General features: G+C 45.0%; 2 protein-coding genes across 9 annotated transcripts; one reads left to right on the plus strand and one right to left on the minus strand.

The window, feature by feature from the left end:
- Positions 1–2,134: 2,134 nt before the first annotated feature.
- On the plus strand, positions 2,135–9,947 carry KAT5 (lysine acetyltransferase 5). 6 transcript variants are annotated; one of them, XM_072789911.1, is made up of 14 exons: positions 2,138–2,388; positions 2,488–2,554; positions 2,875–2,943; positions 3,034–3,170; positions 3,423–3,605; positions 3,695–3,769; positions 3,876–3,950; positions 4,822–5,070; positions 5,148–5,237; positions 6,624–6,764; positions 6,843–6,936; positions 8,945–9,104; positions 9,229–9,310; positions 9,402–9,947. In XM_072789911.1, the coding sequence occupies exons 1-14, from the start codon at positions 2,377–2,379 to the stop codon at positions 9,534–9,536; spliced, it is 1,569 nt and encodes a 522-aa protein (XP_072646012.1). In that variant the 5' UTR covers positions 2,138–2,376; the 3' UTR covers positions 9,537–9,947. The 6 variants fall into 6 exon arrangements, with proteins under 6 accessions (XP_072646016.1, XP_072646011.1, XP_072646012.1 ...); XM_072789912.1 differs by having other exon boundaries at positions 2,139–2,388; positions 3,450–3,605; XM_072789915.1 differs by lacking the exon at positions 3,423–3,605 and having other exon boundaries at positions 2,135–2,388.
- On the minus strand, positions 5,346–11,280 carry RNASEH2C (ribonuclease H2 subunit C). Of its 3 annotated transcripts, XM_072789917.1 has the most exons (5): positions 11,037–11,278; positions 10,661–10,848; positions 10,456–10,575; positions 8,664–8,782; positions 5,346–8,162 (listed from the first exon to the last, which is right to left on the minus strand). In XM_072789917.1, the coding sequence occupies exons 1-4, from the start codon at positions 11,206–11,208 to the stop codon at positions 8,672–8,674; spliced, it is 591 nt and encodes a 196-aa protein (XP_072646018.1). In that variant the 5' UTR covers positions 11,209–11,278; the 3' UTR covers positions 5,346–8,162; positions 8,664–8,671. The 3 variants fall into 3 exon arrangements, with proteins under 3 accessions (XP_072646018.1, XP_072646017.1, XP_072646019.1); XM_072789916.1 differs by having other exon boundaries at positions 5,346–8,782; XM_072789918.1 differs by lacking the exons at positions 5,346–8,162; positions 8,664–8,782 and adding an exon at positions 10,021–10,155 and having other exon boundaries at positions 11,037–11,280.
- Positions 11,281–27,063: the final 15,783 nt, after the last annotated feature.

A 27,063-nucleotide genomic window follows, 5' to 3' on the forward strand; every position in this document is an offset into this window, starting at 1 on the left:
AGTGGCATTTGGCATGGTTGGTCATTCTCTCATCCTTGAAACACTGTTGTCCTTGTTTCCAGGATACCAGACCCTCCTGGTTCCCATCCAACTTCTGTGGCTGTGCCTTATCTCCTTTGCTTGTTCCTCTTCCTGTCCATGACTGCTAAATGTCCACGGAGCCCAGGTTCAGTCCTGGACTTCACATCTGTTTCCACTCCCTTCATGATCCCCTTACAGGCTCATGGCTTTAAATACCATTCACATGCCAAGGTTTCCCAAATTCCTATCTTCAGCTTAGATTTCTCCCCACCAAACTCAGCTGAGGGTGCCGTTGAGCGGTGGTTGGGCTGCAGACAGGAGCTGGAGGAGAGCAGCAGCCATGGGATTGACAGGGGGGTCACTGGTGACTTTGACAAGGCAGCAGGGACTGAACCTGTACTAACTGTGATACATATCAGCCCCTGGATAAACATTTACTGATTTATTAGTGAACAGTCAATTTTGACAATCTTCTGATTGGTTCTGTTCTGGTTTTCAACCCAAGGACAGTGCCACCAGGGTGATCTTTTCAAAATGCAGATAAAATCATTCCCCCACTTATATCTTCAATGCAAATCATGCTGGGATGAATAGCTGGAAAGTTGTATAAGGAAGGATGCTGTTTGTAGTACTATGTAATAAGGGAAAATCAGAAGTAACTTGGAGTATTCAACAACTGGAAACTGGTTATGGTGGCTAACATGCATCTAAACAACAAAACACTACATACCCATTGAAGTACTGCTGAAGAGTAGTGACAAGTGTTCCATTTATGTTGCTAAGCAAATGAGTTGGGAACAGCATAACATACACGATCAAGAATATCCTTTTGTACTGAACAGACAACACAACAGTCTATAAAGCAGAGGTTGCCAAACATTTTCTGCAAGGCACCAGAGAGTAAAAAATTTAGGTTTTATGGGACATATCCCAAGCACAATCATCCAATCTTAATGTGAAGGCTTCATAGATAAAATGTAAATGAGGAGTATTTGAACACATAACTTTCATGTATCACAAAATATTATTTTCGATGTTTCCACAACCATTAACAAATACAAAACCATCCCACTGGCTTTAAAAAAAAACCAGCAGAGGGCTGGATTTGGCCCACCAGCTTAGTTTGCCCACCTCAGGTCTCCAAGACAATCAAACAAAACGTTCACTGCAGGTATTTTCTTGTGATGATCTGAGATTATACTTTTCTCCCCTTTATTGTGGTGTTTTTTTGGGGACAGTTTCCTCCCAGATACCTGCATGGCTCATCCCTTCGGCCCTCTAAAGCTTTGCTCAAGTACTCCATTCCAGTCAGGCTTGCCCTGAGCACTCTATTTAAAACTGCAACCAACCCACCTACCCATCTCCTTTGGCCTGCATTGTTTTGGGGGAGGGGGGTTGTTTTCATAATATGTATCACTTCTTCATATACTAAATAATTTAATTTAATTTTATTTTTTAAAAATATTTTATTTATTTATTCATAGAGACACACACACAGAGAGAGAGGCAGAGATACAGGCAGAGGGAGAAGCAGGCTCCATGCAGAGAGAGAGCCCGACTCGATCCAGGGCCTCCAGGATCACGCCCTGGACTGCAGGCGGCGCTATACCGCTGCGCCACCGGGGCTGCCCTAAGTAATTTAATTTTAAATACACTTATTATCTATGCCCCTTTTTCCTCCCAATCCCCAAGACTGTAAGCTCCATGAGATCAGGCTTATTATATTTAGTGTAGTAGAAGCTCCTAGAATAATGCCTGGTACATGCTAGATCACCAAATATCTGTTGAATGTATGCATGAGTATTATTTTTAAAATTAAAAACATACAAAACAAGCCTGAGTATTTGAATCCCAACCCTAAGGAAGAAGTCCACAAAACGCCAGGCACAAGGTCCGTTTGCACTGCTCCCCCTTCTCCAGCTTCCCAAGTCCCCCCAGGACACCTCCCCCAACTCCCCGCCCCCGGGGCCAACCACGCGCAGCTGCTCCCGGCGACGCCTCCTGCTGCCACTAGGAGACGCGCGAGCCGGGCCGTCCTCGAAGCACAAACCTAGTTGCACGTGACCCGCGCCGCATCCACGTGACCGGCGTCGCACCCGGTGGGCGTCACGTGACGGACTCAGCTTTCCGCCAATCGAGCGCGTTTCGGGGATTCTGCCCAGGACTCGGGCCGAAACTTAAAACGCCCCACTCTCCCGCCAGCCAAACGGCGCGGCTGCCTGCTTCCAGGGTAGCCGCGGTGTCTCTCAAAAGTCTTCTTCTAAAGCGGCTTGAGGAGGCACGGGCCTACAGCGCGTTCAGTCCCGGAAGTGACGTCTCCCAGAGGGGCCGGAAGTGGCAGTGGAGGGAGGGAAGATGGCGGAGGTGGTGAGTCCGGTGCCCGGGGCGGGGCGGAGGGAGCCAGGGGAGGTGGGTAGAACCCGAGGCCCCCCAGTAGCCGACCCTGGCGCCGCGCTGTCTCCCCAGGGGGAGATAATCGAGGGCTGCCGCCTGCCCGTGCTTCGGCGGAACCAGGACAACGAAGATGAGTGGCGTGAGTGACGTCGGGGGGCGGGGTTAAGGAACCTGAGGGCGAGGGGCGGGAGTCAACGGAACCCTCGGGAGGGGGTGGGGCCTCTATAATCCTGGGGCGGGCGGGGCGCCGATACCCAGGAGGGGCGTGGCCTTCTGCCGCTCCGAATGGGTAGGGCGGGGCTTGGAAAGGGGGCGGCACTTGGTGATTGAAGGGGGTTTGGGCGAAAGCCTCCAAGTCCTGGGGCTTAGGTATCGGCCTGACGGTGGAGATCAGGTCTTAGGAGGGTGAATTCTCCTCGCCTGGCTCCTCTAAGGCTCCTGCCTGTGTTGTTTCCACAGCCCTGGCCGAGATCCTGAGCGTGAAGGACATCAGTGGCCGCAAGCTTTTCTACGTCCATTACATTGACTGTGAGTCCTGGGCTGGGTGAGGTAGGGCTGCGGGGAGGGGTTGGGAAACAGTCTCTGGCATTCCTTCCTGAGCCATCCCCACTGCTACAGTCAACAAACGCCTGGATGAATGGGTGACCCACGAGCGGCTGGACCTAAAGAAGATCCAGTTCCCCAAGAAAGAGGCCAAGACCCCCACCAAGAACGGACTTCCTGGGTCTCGCCCCGGCTCTCCAGAGAGAGAGGTGGTGAGTAGGTCCCCTGCTTCACCTTTTCTCTCCTGCCTCCTACTTTTCTCATCTCTTGGCCTCAGGGGTTTTTGGATGGGTAGAAGTCTGCACCCTTCTACTCTGGCTTTAGCTTGCAAAAGGATGGGGGCCAAATTGTAGCTTCCAGAGTCCAGTAGCTGTTCCTGTGTCCTTGAGAGGGCAGAGGGTGGGACTTGATCATGCTGAGGGGCCCTACTCCCCTTTCCCATCCCACCACCATCCCCACCCTAGAGGAAGACCCTGGACCTATCTCTACAGCCGGCCTCCGCCCAGGCCAGCGGGAAGACCTTGCCAATCCCGGTCCAGATCACACTCCGCTTCAACCTGCCCAAGGAGCGGGAGGCCATTCCCGGTGGCGAGCCTGACCAGCCGCTCTCCTCCAGCTCCTGCCTGCAGCCCAACCACCGCTCAACGGTACCCTCAGCAATTCCAGGGACCTTGCTTTCCTCTGAGGTCCCACCTTCTCTACCGTCTGACCCACCTTTCTTGGTTTCTCTCTACAGAAACGGAAGGTGGAGGTGGTTTCACCAGCAACTCCAGTGCCCAGCGAGACAGCCCCAGCTTCAGTTTTTCCCCAGGTGAGTCCCCCAAACCCTTTTTTTCTTCCTCTTGTCTACTCTCTGGCAGCCCCGATCAGGCTCCTCTCACAACCGTCCTTTCTTGTTCTCATTATTTTACCTACAGAATGGATCGGCCCGTAGGGCAGTGGCAGCTCAACCAGGACGGAAGCGAAAATCAAATTGCTTGGGCACTGACGAGGTAGGTCTGAGGAAGAGGGAAGCTAGGTGAAAAGGAGGAAATATAGGTAGCACAGAGAGTTTACTGATGGGTTTAAAAATAAACAAGAAGGGGCACCTGGCTGAGTCAGAAGAGTATGCCACTCTCGATCTTGGGGTTGTGAGTTCGAGCCCCACCTTGGGTGGAGATTATTAAAAAATAAATAAACTCGGGCAGTCCCGATGGCCCAGCGGTTTGGCGCCGCCTTTATCCCGCGGTATGACCCTGGAGACCCAGGATCGAGTCCCACGTCGGGTTCCCTGCATGGAGCCCGCTTCTCCCACTGCCTGTGTGTCTGCCTCTCTCTCTCTCTGTCTGTCATGAATAAATAAATAAAATCTTTAAAAATAGGGCAGCCCGAGTGGCTCAGCGGTTTAGCACTGTCTTCAGCCCAGGGTGTGATCCTGGAGACCGGGATCAAGTCCCATGTCGGGCTCCCTACATGGAGCCTGCTTCTCCCTCTGCCTATGTCTCTGCTTGTCTCTCTGTCTCATGAATAAATAAAATCTTAAAGAAAAAAAAAACTTTAAAAATACATAAATAAGTAAACTTAAAAAAATAAACAAGAGGTGGTAGACAGTGATGGTTTTTGGCAGGATTAGGAGCCAGGCAAAGCTGATTCAGATCAGTCATTGGTGATCTTTTTCAAAGTGCAATTGATAATTTACCTAGTTTCCCTTCCCTTATCTGGAAAGTGGAGAATACAATGTAGTACCAGCCTTTTTCTTCCTCTGCCATAGAGTTGTTGTTACACTTTGAAAATAAGGAAAGCTATGTAAGGGTTGTGTGAGCTGTCGGGTGTCCTGCTTGAGCTGTCTTCTGTAACCTGGTGTTTTCCACTGGGCCTGGGCAGGATTCCCAGGACAGCTCAGATGGAATACCGTCCGCTCCACGCATGACTGGCAGCTTGGTGTCTGACCGCAGCCACGACGACATTGTCACCCGGATGAAGAACATTGAGTGTATCGAGCTGGGCCGGCACCGCCTGAAGCCGTGGTACTTCTCCCCATACCCACAGGAACTTACCACATTGCCCGTCCTCTACCTCTGCGAGTTCTGCCTCAAATACGGCCGTAGTCTCAAGTGTCTGCAGCGTCACTTGGTATGAAGGGTCCAAGGAGGTTGCTTTACTACCATCCCCCACCCTGTCCCTGCCTCTGATCCTCCTCTCTTCCTCAGACCAAGTGTGACCTGCGACACCCCCCAGGCAATGAGATTTACCGCAAGGGTACCATCTCTTTCTTTGAGATTGATGGACGGAAGAACAAGGTCTGTGGCTGAGGGGCAGTGGGGAGTCATTGGCACTGGTGGTCTGGGGGAAGTTAAACGAGCAGCTTTTTCCTGCTCAGGAAAATACTAGGCAGTCTGGCCAACAGATTAGCTCATTCCATTTTTATTGAGTTTCTGCTGTGAGGTAGTTAGTGGGAGGTATAAAGATGATCAGTAATTAGAATCTTTGAGTTCACAGTTCATGGCAAAAACAGATCTGCCAACATCCACTCAGATCCCAGGGATAAGTGTCATGAAACAAAGGATGGGTTATCAGGACCCAGAGGTAGCCAGCAGTTTCACATAGGAGATGATCTTTGATCCTTAACATGAAGGATAAGATAGGTAAGGGAAGCCCAAGGAGTGGGGTTCTGAAGGGCAGTCGTGGATGTACAGATGGTGGGAAAGGTAAAGATCATTCTGGCTGAGAAGCAGAGAGGATGAGGCAAGGCTGTTCCAAGATACAGAGCTCAGGTGGGGAGAAGGTGGCCAGTTGGGGGAGGAGTAGGGGTCACTGCAGGTTTTGGGCTTCAAACCTGCCTTAGTCTGTGGGAAGGAAGAAGGGAGTAATCTGGACCGTTAAGACTGTGGGACCATTCCTGGGGCAAAGAGGGGGCAGTAAGGGAGAAGCAGGGCATCTTGAATTACAGGGTAGAGCTCTGGCCTGGGTGCTGAGGAAGCTCAAGGGAAGGAGGCTGCTTTCACTACTGTTCTGTGTGGACTTGGGCATCCTGATGGCCCAGCATCTGGCTAAAAAGTCATGCCTCATATGCAGAAAATGTGTATAGAGGTAAAGCAAAGCAGCAAGATGAATCCTTTTGGTGGGGAGACCCCTAAGGCAGTTACTTTCAGTTTCAGAACACCTGATCTCCATTGTAGGTTAGGAGATCAGTCTCCAGTATGTGTGACTGGAGGCGGGAGAGTTTTGTGGTTTTTATTTTTTATTTTTTATTTTTATTTTATTTTTATTTTTATTTTTTTAGTTTTGTGGTTTTTAAAAGGTAGATTCCTAAGACTGTCACCAGGGTAGAGGTCCTCTCCTAAGCCTTGGCAGTGTCTTTCTAGACATGCCACAACCTACTGACTTTTGTTACTGCAGCAGAGAGCAGTGGAAACCCCCCAGACAAGACTTAGGGGGAGGTATGGGGAACAGGGGTAAACTTGCCCAGCTCACCAGCAAGACAGGAGGTCAGACACTATCACAGAGCTGGTACATGGGCTCCTTGACTCTGAGAATTAGCTCTGCCTGAGTAGGAGGGACAGCCTAATAGAACGGGTCAGGCGCCAGGGAGGAAGACTCATCATCTATCAGCCCTGGGTAAAGAAACCAAATGACCACATTTAAGACAGGGTACCCAGAGTGGTGACACGCCTTTTCCTTTGCAGAGTTATTCCCAGAACCTGTGTCTTTTGGCCAAATGTTTCCTCGACCACAAGACATTGTACTATGATACAGATCCCTTCCTCTTCTATGTCATGACAGAGTATGATTGCAAGGGCTTCCACATCGTCGGCTACTTCTCCAAGGTGAGTGCTCATCCAGATCATCTCTTGGCCCTGCCCTGAGCTGTGTCCCCTCCTCACTCACCTTCCTCCCCTTTCCAGGAAAAGGAATCCACAGAAGACTACAATGTGGCCTGCATCCTGACCCTGCCTCCCTACCAGCGCCGGGGCTACGGCAAGCTGCTGATCGAGTTCAGTGAGTAGTACCTTTGCTCCCGGCCAGGGGCCCCGGGGTGGGTACATGCGGGCCCAGGCTCAGTGCCAGTGCTGCCATTGTGCCTCCCTTGTAGACAAGCTAGGTTGCTATGATTGTTAACCCTGCTGTCACCAGGGTAGCTGGCCAGAAATAAAGGTGGGACTCTCCCAAGGCTTTCTCCATTCTCAGGGCAACTACCCTGCTTGTCTGGGCTAGGTTTTCAGCTCCTCACTCTTCCTTGGGTGAGGTTCTAAGCACCACCCAACTTTTCACAAATCTGACTCATATGCTCCCATCCAGGGAGCCATCAGCAGAAACCAGGTGAGCCACTGTTGCTCATCTGCCTGGTTCTGTGCCACCATAGAAATTCCTAAGTGAGGACCAGTGCTTCATGTGCCACCATACAAATTCCTGAGTGAGGACCAGTGCTTCATTATCCCAGCTGTAACCTGAGCCTTGCAGATAGTGGATGCTCAAAATGCTAAAGTGATGTTAAGTCAGCAAAAATAAGGAAGCACTGATTTGTGTGGATTTGGTCTCTGCTCCTTGGATTCAGGCAGGTCAGTCTCTTAAAGCCCACAAGGGACTCTGCCCCTCATCATCCGTGAACTCTTCTATGTCCCCCACCCGCAAGGCCCCCTTTTGCTTCCCAGCATCTTACATCACTCCACTCAACTCACCACTCACTGAACCCTTGGGATAGTTAAGTTCTGACCTGAGAGACAGGAGGGAGCCTTAGCTGTTTGGTGAAGTCACAGTGGCTTGACTTGATAAGGTCATGATCCATTTGAGTTATTTTATTAATAGAATGATGCCAAGATGGGGTCACATTCTCAGGAAGCCCTCAGCCTGATATGTGGGCGGATACTTAAAATGAATCCAAGCCTTGAAGCTCAGACCTCCATGGAGATAGGATGTGGGCAAGGACACCAATGTGATGTGCTCACTTCTGCCCAGCAGGAGCAGACAGGTGCACTGGGAGTGCCCATTCCGGGCAGTTCTTGAGGGCAGGTGGATGTTCACTGGGGAGGGGCCAGGAGCTCCTTGCAGCTGGGGAGGCTGATGTGGCAGGATCCCACATGCACTGGCAGGCCCAGCAAAGTCAAGTAGGGACCCAGGTGTGCTCCCTTCCTCTTCCAGGCTTCCTTTCTCTAAAGCAGGAGCTTTTCTGTCCCTCTCCCCAGCAGGCTGCTTGGTGGAAGTCACAGAAGATTGGGCAAGACTAGCTGATAAAGATTGGGAGGGGTAGGCAAAAAGGGCTGTGAGCCCACATAGCTGTGACTGAGGGTGAAGAAGGGCTTATAGAGGTAATGAAGGACACCCCAGGACCCTGAGGGAGAGAATGAAGACTCTGCCAAGAGACACGAAGCCATATAGGATTTTGCACAGCCTGAGGGGCTCCCTAGGAACTGCCTGCTAGTGCCCAGTAATCAGCAGGGTAGAGGAGGACAGAGCAGTCGGAGAGTGCCTCTGGAGAGGTGAGTTACCTGCTGTGGAATGGCTGCCTTCTGACCTGGGAAGTACATTAGTGCCTCTCCTTGCTTCTTATCAACACCTAGTCAGGCCAGCCTGGTCCTGGAGCAGCCAATGCTCCCCAGGTCACAGCTAGGGGGACTGACTTGACTGCAAATCCAGACATCCTGAGGCCCAGACCACACGTGGGGGCTGCCTTCCCTTCTCACATACCCAGGAGATATGGTCTGGAATGATGAAAATCAGGCACTTGCCTTTCTTGTCATTTTCTCTGCACTTCCCTGGTTCCTGAGTTTTTCTCCAGGTGGATTATAGCTGTTCCTTTCAGTACCCTCCACAGCACAGAGATGAAGAGTGAATGCTCATTAGCTCTCTGGGGAAACAGACACAGCAGACTAGCTACGTATGTCAGGTCACAGAACTACCACATGGCAAGGGTGAGATGGGAACCAGGCAGTTTACTCCTGTAACCATATTCTGAAAGTTGCATGAAGGTGTGATCGCTTACCCACCCCTTCTTGCTGCCTTGCTGTAGGCTATGAACTCTCCAAAGTGGAAGGGAAAACGGGGACCCCTGAGAAGCCCCTCTCAGACCTTGGCCTCCTATCCTACCGAAGCTACTGGTCCCAGACCATCCTGGAGATCCTGATGGGGCTGAAGTCAGAGAGCGGGGAGAGGCCACAGATCACCATCAAGTGAGCCTGGCCCTACCTCTGACCCTGGGGGTGCATGGCATGGCCCATCCTCATTCCTGGGGCTCCTGGGGGCTTGGGGCAGAGAGGAAGGCCTCCAGAGGACCTGATCCTTGTCCTCCCACAGCGAGATCAGTGAAATCACCAGCATCAAGAAGGAAGATGTCATTTCTACTCTACAGTACCTCAATCTCATCAACTACTACAAGGTAGGGAGGCAGGCAGGGGGAGACGTGTGTGTAGGGCTGCAGAGTGTGCACCCCACATGGGCTGACCCTTCCGGTCCTATCTCCCATCCAGGGCCAGTATATCCTCACACTGTCTGAGGACATCGTGGATGGGCATGAAAGAGCTATGCTCAAGCGGCTCCTTCGAATCGACTCCAAGTGTTTGCACTTCACTCCCAAGGACTGGAGCAAGAGGGGAAAATGGTGACCAGGCACTGTCTATAGCAGTGGCAACAAAGCAGAACTGGGGCTGACAGCACATCCCACCCCCACCAGGGCCCCCAAGAGGCACACCAAGGGAGGTGGGGCTGAGGACAGCTTCATAAGGAGAGGACAGGCCTGGTAGGGGCTAGCTGCCCAGCACCAAGGCGAGCTCAGGGCTCAGGTCAACTCCAAGGTCAACTGGCTGCAGGTCTGGGCCTGCTATGAAGCAGGGACTGGACGGAGCCAAGCAGCTATGTACAGTGAGATGGGGGGTGGGTGCACTCTGTACAGAGGGCTAGTGGCTGTAAAAATTTCTTTTGTAAGTAGGAGTTGGGAGGAGGGGTGGGTACTGGCAGCAAAATTCTGGCCTCTTGCCCTCACTGCTCCTTGGCAATAAATCATTTCTATAGACTGAGCCATGAAAGTTTCTTGTGGGAGAAGGGGTAGTGCCAGCTTAGAAGACTCCAAGGTGCCCACAAACTCGCAGGTGCTGTGAAGAGCTTGTTTATTGGGGTGATGGAATCAGTGGTTCCAAAATGAAGAGCTGGTTTATTGGGGTGAAGGAACCAGTGGCTTTCAATTTCAAGTTCCGGCTCTCAGTCTTCAGGCACCTGTGCGTGAATCTGCAACAGGAGTCACCTCTACTATTGGGTTTTTGACACACACTGGGTGGCCCACATACTCTGGGAGTGACCCAGCTACTCAGAATGACAACCCCTTCTAGACCAGTCAGAGGTAGGGAAGCGCCCCTGCCCCTGACCAGTCTAATCCAGTCAGACCCAGGCTCCTTGTACCCCATTGTACTCCCCGGCCCTGAAGCCCCAAGTCCACTCGGACAAGATTCTGGACAGTCCAGGGAATACCCTTGAAGGCACAAGGGAATGGATGGGGCCTGAAGAGTGAGGTCCCATCCCCCTACTCACCGCTGCGGCCAGACTGGGCCAGGTTAGGGCCCCGCGCACTTTGGCGTCCGGACCAGGAATGGTCTCCAGACCCCATAGCGTGAAGCGGCTGAAACTGGCGATGGCTCCGATAAACTGGTCCTGAGGAAGGGGCCCGGCTCAGCATGAGGGCCACCGCTGCCGCCCGCACCACTCTCCAGCCCTGCCCCTCCACCCCCGTGCTCACGAAGTCCCGCTCCAGCGCCTCGCGGGGTTCTGCCCGCTCCTGCTCCTCTCGCTCGTCACCCTCCGAGAAGTCCTTCTCCATCGACACCTCTCCCTGCTCCTCCATCGCCATCACGTATCCCACGAGGCCAGGAGGCACCACCACCTCCTCGCCTCGTAGTTTGCGGCCCCGAAACGACACTTCGAGTCCTGCAGAAGGCAGGCTCGGGGCCTCGGTACGGGCTTGATTCAGGCCTTGCGGGGCAAGCCCCCCGGGGCCCTCCCGCCACCTCCGTTGGACCACGATCCCCAGGAGCCCTCGCGCCACTCCTCGCCGAGGAGAACGTGGCGTGGGCGCGGGGGTTGCCGGGAGTCGTAGTCCGGCGGTGAGCACTCACCGTCGGGACCCTGTCGAATGGCTGGGGTGAAGAAGCGGTCCACGGGGGCGGGCCGGTTAACTAGAACCTCGCAAGGCAGAAGATGCAGCGTGGCGCGAGCGGCGTCGCGCAGCGTGCCGGGGCGCAAGTGGACGCGGCACTTCTCGACTGCTGCCTCCTCGCTACTCTCCATTCTCCGCCGCCGATTCCGCTGCTCGGTGGCCAAGGCCAAAGCTGGCGCGTAAAGCGCGCGGAGCCTGTCGGGAGTCCGGGGACGCTCAGCTCAGAGCCTCCTGGGAAGCGTAGTCCTTCCTTGAGGCTCCTCTGAGCCTCTGCGAGCCCTGCCTCGATGTGTACAAATCCCAGTCTTTTTTTCTTGAAAATGATTTTCAGGAGTACATTCTTATGGTAAAAAATCGAAACTATTCCGAAAAGTACTCTTTTTATGTTATTGGTAGGGAGAGTTGCTTGTTTGTTTTACTGGGGACATCACTTCCTCAAATGCGTTGAAGTTATTTTATCCGAGTTTGTGATTTGTTCTCCAAACTGACTTATTTTTTTTTGTAGTAGATTAATCAATCTTTTCTTCTTACGTCTTTTTTGTTTACGCAATACTATTTCTTTTTTGGTTTCTTAACTCTTTCCTAATGTTTATTTGTTCAGATACCCAAATTAAATATGTTTTGTCAAGTTCTTTCGTAAAACAAGAACAGACATAACTGGCAATTAAGTTTAAAATTGCATTTAATTTATAGATTTGAGAAAGTTAAACACACCTCCAGACATCCAGGTACTGGCCGTGGTGTTCTGTTAAACATGAACAATTTCACAGAGTATCAACATTGGACAAAGTCACTGCGTGATGTGAGGGATCAAGACAAAAACAAGATCACTCTATAGTCATGTGATCACCAACAAAGAGAGGAACATTGTCCAAACCACAAGAATGATGAAACATCGACCATGTTGGGAAATATAAGTGAACTTTACCAATTACAGCTTTAGCTTTTGTCTGGGTAAGATCTGTTAACATATCCCATCCTAGAAATACTTCCCCTTCTTGACAGTATGCAATCCAGAGAAAAACTCTGGCTTTCTTAAACCCTCCCCCAAATCACTTAGCGCAAGCCAAATCCTGTAAATCCTTTCTGAACACCATCTTACTGAGATGCCCAACAGTACAAGAGTAATAAACACGTCTGTTCAACTATAGATGTTTCCTGGTAGTCTTTGGCTGGAGGGTACTAACAGATTAGAGCGTCTTGCTGTAGTTTTCTATCAAGAATAAGATATATAATACCATTTGTTCTTTTTTTTTCTTTAATACCATTTATTCTTTTTTTAAAGATTATTTATTTATTTATTAATGAGAGAGAGAGAGGCAGAGACACAGGCAGAGGGAGAAGCAGGCTCCATGCAGGGAGCCCAACCTGGGACTTGATCACAGGTCTCCAGGATCAAGCCCTGGGCTGAAGGCAGCGCTAAACCACTGAGCCACCCTTATTCTTATCTCCTTTAATGTCTGCCTGTGCAACTCTAAAGTTGTTTTTTTGTTGTATATAATAGTTATGTATTTTATGTTTATTCCTAGGTAGTTTTTGTTTCCATTATAAATTAGATTTTTTCCATTTCATTTTATTTTGTTACTTTTAGAGACAGAGGAGTTGGGAAGGGCAGAGGGGAGAGACTTTTTTATTTATAAGAGAGAGGGAGAGAGAGAGCAGGGGGACAAGCAGAGGGAGAGAGACAGACTCCAAGATGAGCTCAGAGCCCAAGGTGGGGCTCAATCTCAAAACCCTTAGATCATGACCTAACCCAAAATGAAGAGTCGGTCACTTAACCAAGTGGGCCACCCTGGTGCCCCATTTTGCATTTTCTTTTTAACTATCAGTTATCTAAAGCAGAGGTTGGCAAATTTCACATATTATCTCCGTCACAATTACTCAACTTTGTTGTCGTAGCATTAAAACAACTATAGGGGAATCCCTGGGTGGCTCAGAGGTTTGGCGCCTGCCTTTGGTCCAGGGTGCGATCCTGGAGTCCCCGGATGGAATCCCGCATCGGGCTCCCTGCATGGAGCCTGCTTCTCCCTCCTCCTGTGTCTCTGCCTCTCTCTCTCTCTGTGTCTATCATAAATAAATAAATAAATAAATAAATAAATAAATAAATAAATAAATAAATCTTTAAAAAATAAATAAAACAACTATAAACAATATGCAATACATAAGCATGGATGTCTTCCAGAAAAAACTTTATTTGCAAAAACAAGAAGTGAGCTGGATTTGGTCTGCAGGCATAGTTTTCAGGAAAGCTGATGATTCTTACACATTAGTTTTTAAACCAGATAGGTACTGAATTCTTCTCTTATTTCTAAGAATTTTCACTTTACTTTCTTGGGTTGTCCAGAGTTAGTTCTTTCCACTTCCAAACAATGATAACTTTGCCTCCTCATTGCATTGTGTAATTTGTAGCGCTTTCTAGCACTTTCAGAACAATCTTACATGTTACTAGTATCAGGGGACATCCTTTTATTTTTCCTGAAATTTTCATGGGAATGCTTTGCTATTTCACCAATAATTGTGAAGCTACCTTTTGATTTGCTATATACTATACTACTAACTGTTTTTTAACTGTAGATGTTGGATTTTATTTTTGTATTTATTTTATGTATTTTTTTTAAGATTTATTTATGAGAGAGAGAGAGAGAGAGAGAGACAGGAGGAGGGAGAAGCAGGCTCCATGCCAGGAGCCCGATGCGGGACTCGATCCCGGGACTCCAGGATCACGCTCTGGGCCAAAGGCAGGGGCTAAACCGCTGAGCCACCCAGAGATCCCCATATTTTTGTATTTATTATTCTGCAACTTTCCCATAGTCTGGATTCTAGTGATTGTGTTCCTACTTCTATGGTCATCTGTCCTACAAATTAGTAGTGAGATATAGAAGTTTCATCAGATTATTGGAGGGGGGGGCAAGACAATTTCAAGGGGTGGCGTCTTTTTCTGCCAGGGTTACATAATACCTCATCTCTTTTTTGTGAGGTTAGCAGTCATAGATGATCATCACCCAGATCCCTTCATTCATAGGGGCTACAAAACCAATATTCTAAGTCCATCATTCTTCTTTCACTGTCTATAATACTTCTCTAAAGACCACTCCCCCTCATCAACTACCTGGTTGATAGAGTAATTTTAAGAAAAGCAAAATAAATGCTTGATACTTTCCTTTTTTTATATATATATACTTTCGGGATCCCTGGGTGGTGCAGCGGTTTGGCGCCTGCCTTTGGCCCAGGGCGCGATCCTGGAGACCGGGGATCGAATCCCACATCAGGCTCCCGTTGAATGGAGCCTGCTTCTCCCTCTGCCTGTGTCTCTGCCTCTCTCTCTCTGTGAGACTATCATAAATAAATAAAAATTAAAAAAAAATAACATATATATATATATACTTTCCTTTTATTTCCGTTTTTAAAATGGTAAGTTGTTTCCCTGGCATGCTCCAACTGTGACCTTTTAAAAAAATATTAAGTAATAGATTTTAACATTTTGATATAATTTAGCTAACTGTGGTTATTATTCTTTTTTTAAAGATTTATTTATTAAGATTCATTCTAGAGCAGGAGAGGAAGAGGGAGAGAGAGGGAGTCTTTTTTTTTTAGATTTTTTTAAATTGTTGGGGATCCCTGGGTGGCGCAGAGGTTTAGCGCCTGCCTTTGACCCAGGGCACGATCCTGGAGACCTGGGATCAAACCCCACGTCGGGCTTCCTGCATGGTGCCTGCTTCTCCCTCTGCCTATGTCTCTGCCTCTCTCTCTCTCTCTCTCTGTGTGACTATCATGAATAAATAAATAAAATCTTAAAAAAAAAATAAAAAAGAAATAAAGAAATAAATTGTTCATCATGATGATTTGATACATGTATACACTGTGAGAGAGTTCCTCCCATCCAGTTAAGTAACACTTCCATCACCCCACATGTTTATTGTTATAAATATATATAATTTATATACATATAATATATAATTATATGTTATATATTAAGAGTATATAATGGTAACTATTGTATTTTATATACTTATTAATTATTGATTCAAATTCTTTCATAGATATGAGTCAATTCAGATAATCTATTTCTTCTAGTTTTCTTGCTTTGTATCATTCAAGGAATTGGTCTATTTCTTTTTTTTAAGATTTTACTTATTTATTCATGAGAGAAACAGAGAGAGAGGCAGAGACACAGGCAGAGGGAGAAGCAGGCTCCATGCAGGGAGCCCGATGTGGGACTCCAGCCCTGACCTGGGATCACGCCCTGAGCCGAAGGCAGACACTTAACTGCTGAGCCACCCAGGTGCCCCGGAATTGGTCTATTTCATTTAAGTTATCAGATTGTGGACATAGAGTTGCTTGTAATATTTCTTTATTATCCCTTTAATGGCTGTGGGATCAGTAGTGATGACTCCTCTTTTATTTATGGTATTTGTCATTTCTGTCCTTTCTTTTTTTCTTAGTCTGACTAGAGGCTTATCAATTTTTACTGATTTTCATGAAATCAGCTTTTGGTTTCATTGATGCTCTCTGTTGATTTCCTGCTTTTGATGTCATTGGTTTCTGCTCTGATTTTTGTTATTGTTTCCCCTTTGCCTGCTTTAGGCTTATGTTACTCTTCCTTCTCTAGGTTCCTAAAGCAGCAGCTTAGATTATTGATTCGTAGAGATTTCTTCTTTTCTAATATGTGTATTTAATGCCAGGAACCTCACTCTAAGTTTAACTTTTACTGAATTCCACAGATTTGGGCAAGTTATATTCTATTTTCGTTTAGTTCAAGATATTTTAAAATTTTTCTCAAGACTTCTTTGACCCATGGGTTATTTAGGAGTGTGTTGCTTAATTTCCAAATATTTGGAAACTTTTTTTTGTAAAGATTTTATTTATATATTCATGAGAGACACACAGAGAGAGGCAGAGATATAGGCAGAGGGAGAAGCAGACTCCCTGTGGGGAGCCCGATGCAGGACTTGATCCCAGGACTCCAGGATCACACCCTGAGCCAAAAACAGATGCTCAACTGCTGAGCAACCCAGGCGTCCCTATTTGGGAACTTTCCAGCAATATTTCTGTCATTGATTTCTAATTTAATTCATTCAGTCCAAGAACAGATTTCTATTCTTTTAAATTCATTAAGGTGTATTTTATGGCCCCAAATGTGATCTTTCCTGGTGAATATTCCATGTGCAATTGAGAAGAACATGTTTTCTGCTGCTGTTGGATGCAATACTCTATCATCTATAAATATTCTATAATCTACAGAAGTATTATATAATTAAATCCAGTTGATTAGGGATGCCGGGGTGGCTCAGTATGATCATCTGCCTTTGGCTTTTGGCATGATCCCGGGGTTCTGGGATGGAGTCCCACATCAGGCTCCCTGCGAGGAGCCTGCTTCTCCCTCTGCCTATGTCTCTGCCTCTGTGTGTGTGTGTGTGTCTCTCATGAATAAATAAATACAATCTTAAAAAAAAAAATCCAGTTGAGGGCAGCCCGGGTGGCTCAGCAGTTTAGCGCCACCTTCAGCCCAGGGTGTGGCCCTGGAGACCCAGATCCAGTCCCATGTCGGGCTCCCTGCATGGAGCCTTCTTCTCTCTCTCTCTCTCTCATGAATAAATAAAATATTTAAAAAGTCCATTTGATTAATGGTACTGTTCAGTTCAACTACATAATTACTGATTTTCTGCTTGCTGGTCTGGCAGTTACTGACAAAAGGGTATTGAAGTCTCCCACAAGCAGTGCATTTGTCTATCTCTCCTTTCAGTTTTGTCAAGTTTTTGCCTCACATGCCTCATCAGGGGCAGAGGAGAGGGAGAGAGAAACCCAAGCAGACTCCACACACAGCATGGATCCTGATGCAAGGCTCGATCTCACGACCCTGAAATCATGACCTGAGCTGAAATCAAGACCAGACCCTTAACTATCTTTGCCACCTAGGTGTCCCTGCCTTATATGTTTAGATGCTCTGTGGTTGGGTGCATCGAATACACATTAAAGAGTGTTAGGTCTTCTTGGAAAATTGACTCCTTTATCATTCTATGATGCCCCTCTTTATCCCTTATAAACATCCTTGTTCTGAAGCCTGCTTTGTCTGAAATTAACATAGCTAGTCCAGCTCTCTTTGGATCAGTGTCAGCATGGTGTATCCGTCTTACTCTCCCTGTGTCTTTATATTTGAAGTGGGTCTCTTGTAGACAGCATATAGTTGGGTCTTTTTTTTTTTTATTCATGCTGACAGTCTCTGTCTTTTAATTGGTGTACTCATGATGAAAGTGATTATTATTGATACAGTTGGATTAATATGAACCATGTTTTTACTGTTTTATTTGTGGCACTTTAAAAAAACATTCCTCTTTCTGCCTTATCAGACTTTATTTTATATTTATATTTATATTTTTAAAAATTTTTGTAGAATATCCCTGTTTGGGTTTGCCTGATGTTTTCTCCCAACTGAATTGAAGATATTTAATTTTGGCAAAAATATCACAGAAGTGCTACTATGCCCTTCTCTACCAACACATATCACTGCATTTTTTTAAAAAAGATTTTATTTGGAAGTAACCTCTACACCCAATGTGGAGCTCGAACCCACAACCCCGAGATCAAGAGTTGAACCCTCGTCAGACTGAGTCAGCCAGGCACTCCATCAATACCCTTATTACCAGTATGTTAACTCCAATCACTTGGTGAAGGTGGTGACTGCAGAGTCCTCTCCTTTAGAGTTACTATGTTTTATAAATAATAAGTGTCTTATATGGAAGTATTTTGAGACTATGCAAATAATCTGTCCCTTATCACACGTTTTCCACTATTTAAGAATTCTCTGGTTAAAAAAAAAAGAATTCTCTGATGATTGCCTGAAACTATTACTACTATGGTGTTTGCCTGGTGGTGATTTTCTTTTTCAGACATTCCTTCTACATTGATTAATTGGAATTCTAGAGCTGTCCATTCTCATTTATTCATTCAGTTACTTATATCAACATGGGCTCAAGGATATTTACTCATTCTAATGGTTTTAATCTATTGTTATTAGGTTCTTACTTAACTCATTCCAGGCTTGGCCACTGGGAGCTCCTTCAAATTCACTTCCTTCATACTTTGAACAAGTCACCATCATTAGGAAATTTCATAATGATGAATAGTTCACACACCATAAAATTCACCCCTTTAAAGTATAAAGTCTAGTCATTTTAGTATATTCACAAGATAATGAAACCACCACAATGATCCAATTCCAGAATATTTTCATCATGCTAAAAGGAAATGCCATTTCCACTTGTAGCCACTTCTTGTTTTCCCCTTCCTCCAGTCTCTGGCTGCCATTAATTTATTTCCTGTCTTCATGGATTTGCCTAGTCTGAAGATTCATAAAAATGATCTCTTATAGTATATGGCTTTTTGTTTCTCGCTTCTTTTACTTAGCACAATGTTTTCAAGGTTCCTCCATGCTGTAGAAGGTGTCAGGTCTTGTTCCTTTTTATGGATGAATAATATTCGTATTTTGTTTATCCATTCATTTATCAATGCCCATTGGGTTGTTCCCACATTTTAGTCATTATGAATAATGCTACAACCACAGGCTGTGTGGATTAAACAACAGAAATCTATTTTCTATTTTCTCTATTTTTTTTTTCAAATCCATGCAGGTCTTTACTCCCTTAATCTTATCCCAGGTAAAACCCAAAGAAATCAATATATGAAATAGTAGGAACTCAAAAAATATTAGAGTCAGAAATTCAGCTGTATTTTTCTATCAGTGAAGCAATCTTTGATCAAGCTAAGAGAAAACAGTTTGTCTCTACTCTTGTCATATGCATTATTTATAATATGCTAAGTACTATCCTGGTGTTATAATTATGTGATGGGCTAAACTAAAGCAACCCCCAAATCTCAAGTAACATAAAAAGAAAGAGAGAAAACAACTTAATGCTTATAAGTTGCATACACAATTCTTAAATATAAAATTTCAGTGTTGCTCTTCTAGGAGAATCATAACGCTTAAAAACAACCTCTAGGGCAACCCACGTGGCTCAGTGGTTTAGTGGCTCAGTGGTTTAGCTCCGCCTTTGGCCCAGAGCCTGATCCTGGAGACCCGGGATCAGTCCCGCGTTGGGCTTCCTGCATGGAGTCTGCTTCCTCCTCTGCCTCTCTCTCTCATGATTCAGCAATTGCACTACCAGGTATTTATCCCAAAGATACAGATGTAGTGATTCTTTTTTTTTTTTTTTTTTTTTGCATTTCAGAAATTTTAATAGTTTTATTTGGCAAAGAGAAGCCTAAGAATTTTTTTAAAAACATTTCGAGAAGGAACATCCTTTTACCATAAAATAAATTTGTGTGATTTGGGAGGACAAATTTCAAATGTATATTTTTTGATAAATGTGCCAATTTTACAATTAATACAAAAAAGATAAAGTTAGTTGAAATATTTTAAAAATGTAAAAACCAGTCCAGGCAACGTAACTATACAATCTTGCTGTAAAAGTACTTGTATCAAATTCTGCCCAAAATATGTATGCAATATAGTAAATTTTAGTTCTTCAAATCATTCTTCACTGCCGGCCGGCTTTGCCATTTTCTGTTGTCTCCATTCCATTTTCCTCTTTAAGATGTTGATATAATTCAGCTCTGTTATTAACAGAGTTCAAACGTCCAGCAAGGGGCCATCAAGGTTGGTTTCTGATGACAGCTTTTTTCCTGGCTTGTAGATGGCCACCTTCTCACTGCATCCTTGCATGTTCTCTCTCTGTGCTTTGCATTTGACTCACATTTCCCTAATGACTTATGCTGAGCATCTTTTCATATGTTTTTTGGCCATTTATATATTTTCTTTGGAGAAATATCTACTCTAGTCCTTTGCACATTTTATTTTTTCTTTGCACATTTATTGTTTTTTAAAGATTTTATTTATTCATGAGACAGAGAGAGAGAGATTGAGAGAGAGAGAGAGAGAGAGGCAGAGACACAGGCAGAGGGAGAAACAGGCTCTACGCAGGGAGCCCGATGTAGGACTCGATTCCAGGTCTCCAGGATCAGGCCCTGGGCTGAAGGCGGCGCTAAACCGCTGAGCCACCCGGGCGGCTCATTTCTTTGCACATTTAAAAAAATATTTTATTTATTTATTTGAGAGAGAGAGAGAGAGAGAGAGAGAATATGAAAGGGGGAGGGGCAGAGAGAGAAGGAGAAGCAGAGTCCTCATTGAGCATGGAGCCTAACTCGAGGCTCTATCTCAGGACCCTGAGATCATGACCTGAGCCAAAGTCAGCTGCTTAGCCCATGGAGCCACCCAGGCACCCACCTTTGCACGTTTTTTTATTGGGTTGTTTGTCTCTTTGTTGTTGAATTGTAATAGAACTTTAAAAAAAAATATTTTATTTATTTATTTGACAGAGAGGGAGAGAGAGGAGGGAGGGAGAGAGAGGGAGGGAGGGAGAGAGAGGGAGGAAGGGAGGGAGAGGGAGCACAAGCAGGGGGAGGGGCAGAGAGAAGGAGAAACAGACTCCCCACTGAGCAGGGAGCCAGACACCGGGCTCCATCCCAGGATCCCAGGATAATGACCTGAGCCAAACACTTAACCAACTGAGTCACTCAGGTGCCCCATAATATAATTCTTAATATATGTTGCTATTATAACCTTATCAGATACATGATTTGCAAATATTTTCTGTTCTGTGGGTTATCTTTTCACTTTCCTGATAGTGTCTCTATCAATTGATGTACAAGTTTTAGAATTTTCAGTGAAGTTCAATTTACCTATGTTCCTGCTTATGTTTTTTAGTGTCATATCTAAGAAACCATTGCCAAGGGACACCTGGGTGGCTCAGTGGCTGAGCGCTTGCCTTTGGCTCAGGGTGTGATCCCAGAGTCTCTGGATGGAGTCTCACATCGGACTCCCCGCAGGTAGCCTGCTTCTCCCTCTGCCTCTCTCATGAATAAATAAATAAAATCCTTAAAAAAATAAAATTCAGTCTTTCAATCCATAAACATGGATTGCCTTCCCATTATTTACATCTTCGTTCATTTCTTTCAGAAATGTGTTATATTTTCAATGTGCAACTCCTGCATTTTCTTTATCAGATTTATTTTGAAGTATTTTATTCTTTCTGATGCTACCATAAATGGAATTTTTTCTTAATTCCATTTATGGATTGTTCATTGCTAGTGTATAGAGTTCAACAGACATCCTTGAGATCTACTATACTGATTATTATGTTGTTTATGTCTTATTTTCATTCCTTATTTTTGTCCCTCTTCTTCATTTGTCTTACACCAAGTGTGATGAATTAAAATCTCCTGTAATTAGTGTATTTCCATCTATATTTATTTGCATCCTCTGTAGTTTTTATATCTTAAAAGTGTTTACTGGGTTGTCTGGCTCAGTTAGAAGAGTGTGTGAATTTGATTTTAGGTTTGTGAGTTTAAGCCCCACATTGGGTGGAGAGATTACTTAAAAAGAGAAAGTTTGCTGTGCTATTTGGTGCATAAATATTGATAAATGTCACAGCTTGGTTGTAAATTATGGCTTATAATGTTTAAAAGTGCTTCTTTTGTCATGTCTAATACTTTGCAAATTGAATTCTACTTTGTTTTATATCAGGGGCATTACTTCTGATTTTTTATTGTTTCCATGTGCCTGTATACCTTTGTTTGTCCTCTTATCTTTAGTTTCTCTGAATCATGTTGCTCTAAGTGTTTCTCTTATAGATAACGTATTGTTGGGTCTTGCTATTTGAACCAAGTTAAGAACTTTCTAAGAATAGGTGAGTTAAGCCTTACATTTACATTTCTCAATATAATAGGCATGTTTGGTCTTAACTCTCTGTCATAATATTTTATATTATGTTTGTTATATTTGATTTTTTTTTCCGCCAAGACTCAAATTAGTTAGCATATGGTGTAGTAGTAGTTTCAGGAGTAGAATCTAGTGACTCATCACTTACATATAACTCCAGTGTTCATCACAACAAGTGCCCTCCTTTAATTCCCATCACCTTTAGCCCATCCCCCACCTGTCTCCCCTCCAGCAACCTTCAGTTTATTTTCTACAGTTAAGAGTCTCTTGGGATTTGCCTCACTCTCTGTTTTTATCTTATTTTTCTTTCCCTTCCCCTGTGTTCATCTCTTTTGTTTCTTAAATTCTACATACATACAAGTGAAATTATATGGTATTTGACTTTCTCTGACTGACTTATTTCGCTTAGAATAATGTGTTCTGGGCAGCCCCAGTGGCTCAGTGGTTTAGCGCCGCCTTCAGTCCAGGGCATGATCTTGGAGACCCGGGATCGAGTCCACGTCAGGCTCCCTGCATGGAGCCTGCTTCTCCCTCTGCCTCTTTCTCTCTGTCTCTGTCTCTCATGAATAAATAAATAAAATCTTTAAAAAAAAAAAAAAGAGTAATGTATTCTAGTTTCATCCACATCATGGATTTTTTTTTCCTATACAAAAATCTTTAACATTTAAAAGAATCACATGTTCATCCTGACAGTTTTACCAGGCTTGGCCACCCAAGCCTGCTTTTGTGCCACCCAGTAAGTTACACACAAACATAGGTACTTGGAAGGTTATCGCCTACCTGTTGCAATGATGTGGTCAAGGTGAAGTGGTCATTCTCCCCACAGCCACACCCCAACTTGCAAATGGCAATAGTTCATTTTTTTAATGGCTGAGTAATATTTCATTGTATATATCTACCACATCTTCTTTATCCACTCCTCAGCCAGTGGACATTTCAGCTCTTTCCATACTTTGGCTATTATTAATAATGCTGCTATAAACATTGGGGTGCAGGTGCCTCTTCAAATCAGTATTTATGTATCCTTTGGATAAATACCTGGAAGTGCAATTGCTGGGTCATAGGGTAGTTCCATTTTTTAAATATTTATTTATTTATTTATTTATTTATTTATTTATTTATTTGAGAGAGAGCAGGAGGAGGGGCAAAGGGAGAGGGAGAGAGAGAATCTCAAGCAAACTCCCTGCTAAGCATGGAGTCTGATGTGGGGCTCAATTTCACAACCCCAAGATCATGACTTGAGCCAAAATCAAGAGTCGGACACTTAACTAACTGAGCCTCCCAGGCACCCTGGATAGTTGTATTTTTAACTTTTTGGGGAACCACCATTCTGTTTTTCAGAGTGACTGCACCAGCTTTCATTCTCACAAACAGTGCAGGAAGGTTCCTCTTTCTCCACATCCTCGCCAACATCTATTGTTTCCTGAGTTGTTATTTTCAGCCATTCTAACTGGTAGGAGGTGGTATCTTATTGTGGTTTTGATTTGTATTTCCCTGATGCCAAGTGATGTGGAGCATTTTTTTATGTCTGTTGGCCATCTGTATGTCTTCTTTTTTTTAAATTTTTATTTATTTATTCATGAGAGACACAGAGAGAGAGGCAGAGACATAGGCAGAGGGAGAAGCAGGCTTCCTGCGGGGAGCCCAATGTGGGACTTGATCCTAGGACCCTGGGATCATGACCTGAGCAGAAGGCAGATGCTCAACCACGGAACCATCGAGGTGCCCCATCTGTATGTCTTCTTTGGAGAAATGTCTTTTCATGTCTTCTGCCCATTTCTTAACTGGACTATTTATTTTTTGGATGTTGAGTTTGATAAGTTCTTTATAGATTTTGTATACTAGCCATTTATCTGATGGTCATTTGCAAATGTATTCTCCCATTCTGTTGGTTGCCTTTTAGTCTTGTTGATTATTTCCATAACTGTGCAGAAGCGTTTTATCTTTTTAAATTTTATTTATTTATTTATTCATGAGAGACACACACACACACAGAGGCAGAGACAGAGGCAGAGGGAGAAGCAGGTTCCATGCAGGGAGCCTGATGCAGAACTTGATCCAAGGACTCCTCCAGAATCACATCCTGGGCTAAAGGCAGGCACTAAAGTGCCAACCCACCCAGGGTTCCCCTTTTTATCTTGATGAAGTTCCAGTAGTTCAATTTTGCATTTCATTCAGTAGCTTCATTCTTTTGCATGTTGCTGTCCAATTTTCCCAACACCATTTGTTGAAGAGACTGTCCTTTATCCATTGAACATTCTTTCCTACTTTGTCAAAGATTACTTGACCTTATAGTTCTGGGGCTGTTTCTGAGTTGTCTATTCTGTTCCACTGATCTATGTGTCTGCTTTTGTGCCAGTACCATACTGTCTTGAGGACTGAAGCTTTGTAATACAGCTTAAAGTATAGGGTTATGATGTCTTCAGCTTTGGTTTTCTTTTTCAACATCACTTTGGTTATTCAGGATCTTTTCTGGTTCTGAAATTTCTCTATGATCTGTATATTCTTTGGTATATTTTTATTTTTAAAAATATTTTATTTATTTATTCATGAGGGACAGAGAGAGAGAGAGAGAGAGAGAGAGAGAGAGAGAGGCAGAGACACAGGCAGAGGGAGAAGCAGGCTCCATGCAGGAGCCCGATGCGGAACTCGATCCCAGGACTCCAGGATCACGCCCTGGGCCAAAGGCAGGCGCTAAACTGCTGAGCCACCCAGGGATCCCCTGATATATTTTTAAAAGAACTTATTTATATATTTATTTAGAAAGTGAAAGTGCAAGTGGGGGGAAGGGGTAGAGGCAGTGGGGGAGAGAAAATCTCAAGTAGACTCCACAATGAGCATGGAGCCCACCATGAAGCTTGCTCTCATGACCTTGAGATCATGACCTGAGCTAAAATCAAGAATTGAATGCTCAACCAACTGAGCCACCCAGGCACCTCTTCTTTGATCTTTATTTTATGGGCAGCCCCAGTGGCCCAGTGATTTAGTGCTGCCTGTAGCCCAGGGCATGATCCTGGAGACCCTGGATCGAGTCCCGCGTTGGGCTCTCTGCATGGAGCCTGCTTCTCTCTCTGCCTCTCTCTCTCTCTCTTTCTGCATCTGTATGAATAAATAAATAAAAATCTTTAAAAAACAAAAATATTGTCTGATCTTTATTTTATAAGATAAATAGGAAGGCTTATATTTTTGTTCTAGTGTTTACTGTTATATTTATACCTTTTTAAAAAACTTCAGTTTCAAAACTCTATGTGGCTTATCTGTTTTGAAAATGGTTTTGAAATTGAGGATTTTTATTTTTTTTTAATTTTTATTTATTTATGATAGTCACACACACACACACACACACACACACACACACAGAGGCAGAGACATAGGCAGAGGGAGAAGCAGGCTCCATGCACCGGGAGGGAGCCCGACGTGGGATTCGATCCCGAATCTCCAGGATCGCGCCCTGGGCCAAAGGCAGGCGCCAAACCGCTGTGCCACCCGGGGATCCCAAAATTGAGGATTTTTAAAGGTATAAATAGAAAAAGCAAACACTACAACAAAAATATAAGCCTTCCTATTTATCGGTAAGGGTCCAACCAGGAGAGAAATCACACAGTAATTTGAATAGGAGAAGTTTAATATAAAGAATTATCAACTTTAACAGGGGACTGAAGTAGCAAGGCATTGCCCAGTAATAGGAAAAGAGAACTGCAAAGAGCATAGAAGAGTACAGAAATACCAGATATAAGAAGTAGCTCTCCTCACCCCCCATTTACCGCAAGGCCGTACCTGGAGGAGCACCTCCCTTCCTAACCACAAGTCTGAGATCCAGATCCAGTTGGACAAAGCATGCCTGTGGTTCACAGTGTGAAGAGAAGTTTCTGTGGGCTGTGCTGGTAGAATTTGCTGGAAAACCATTCTGTAGGGGGCCAGGGAAGGCTGTTTATGGGGAGGGGTCTCACTGCAGATACTCTGCTGCAAAACTGTCCAAGGAAAGGTGCTGGGAAGCTGCTGGCTGCTGGCGGCTGCTGACTGTCATGCACTATAGGAGGCTGGTGCTGGCAAAGCCTTGGGTGCTAGAGCTGCTTGATGCCTGTGGCCTTGGGTACTGGAGAAGCTTCCGGAGATAATCTAGTGAGTCCATCAAAGGTGGAAGGAAAACTCCCTTCTGCAATGGCTCCTCTGCGCCCTCTGCTGACAAAGCTTAGTAATGAGCCAGAAGCAAAGCCCAATATTTAAAGGGCCCAGATTTATTTTCACAGAGCAGCCCATAAGAGTGACTCGAGAGCTGAGAGTCACTCTTACAACCATTAGTGAGCTTTACCCTCTTTTCCTCTCTTCCTCTCTTCTTCTCCCATGCTTTTAATTACATTAATTATCGCAATATATAATATTTCTACTTATTTACCCTCATGCCACCTTTGTTTTAGCCTTAGGCCTTTTTTTTTTTAAGATTTTATTTATTTATTCATGAGAGACAGAGAGAGAGAGAGAGAGAGAGAGAGAGAGAGAGGCAGAGACAGAGGTAGAGGGAGAAGCAGGCTCCATGCAGGGAGCCCGACGTGGGACTTGATCCCAGGTCTCCAGGCTGGGCCTGGACCAAAGGCGGTGCCAAACCACCAAGCCACCGGGGTGCCCACCTTAGGTCTTCAGCTCTTGGTTGGATGAAGTGCATTTTCTATCAGATTGGCTCATCGGTGCAGAATTATAGAATTACTTGTTAAAAAACAGAAAACTGTTTCATATGACCTTGATACTTGAAGAACAACTTTTTGAATATAAAATCCTTGGTTCACACTTTAGAAAATAGAACGTTAAAAAAAAATGCTGTCCCATTGCTGTATTATATGTCGGTTGGCTTTTTAAAATCTGATGCCATTATGATTATTTTGCCTTTGTAAGTTATTTGTTCTTTCTTCCTGAAGATCTTGAGTTGTTTGTTAGAGAGAGAGAGAGAGAGAGAGAGAGGGCACGGGAGCCAGCATGGGAAGGGGCAGAGGGAGAGAAAGAGAATTTTAAGCATGCGCCATGCCCAGTCCAGAGCCTGACCTCACCGAGATCATGACCTGAGTTGAAATCAAGAGTTGGATGCTTAACCAATTGAGCCACCCAGGCATCCCTTTGAGAATTCTTTTTTTTTTTTTTTGAGAATTCTTTTTAAAAAATATTTTGAAATTGGGATGTCTGGGTGGCTCAGCGGTTAAGCATCTGCCTTCAGCTCAGG

This window comes from Canis lupus, chromosome 21, assembly GCF_048164855.1.
Source record: "Canis lupus baileyi chromosome 21, mCanLup2.hap1, whole genome shotgun sequence".
NCBI lineage: Eukaryota > Metazoa > Chordata > Mammalia > Carnivora > Canidae > Canis > Canis lupus.

Coding starts and splice junctions, on each gene's coding strand:
- KAT5 (XM_072789910.1), top strand. CDS start 2,377: ATGGCGGAGGTGGTGAGTCCGGTGCCCGGGGCGGGGCGGAGGGAGCCA. Junction 2,555..2,874: donor GGACAACGAAGATGAGTGGC/GTGAGTGACGTC, acceptor TTGTTTCCACAG/CCCTGGCCGAGATCCTGAGC. Junction 3,951..4,821: donor ATTGCTTGGGCACTGACGAG/GTAGGTCTGAGG, acceptor GGGCCTGGGCAG/GATTCCCAGGACAGCTCAGA.
- RNASEH2C (XM_072789917.1), bottom strand. CDS start 11,208: ATGGAGAGTAGCGAGGAGGCAGCAGTCGAGAAGTGCCGCGTCCACTTG. Junction 10,849..11,036: donor CATTCGACAGGGTCCCGACG/GTGAGTGCTCAC, acceptor TGCCTTCTGCAG/GACTCGAAGTGTCGTTTCGG. Junction 10,576..10,660: donor AGGCGCTGGAGCGGGACTTC/GTGAGCACGGGG, acceptor CCCCTTCCTCAG/GACCAGTTTATCGGAGCCAT.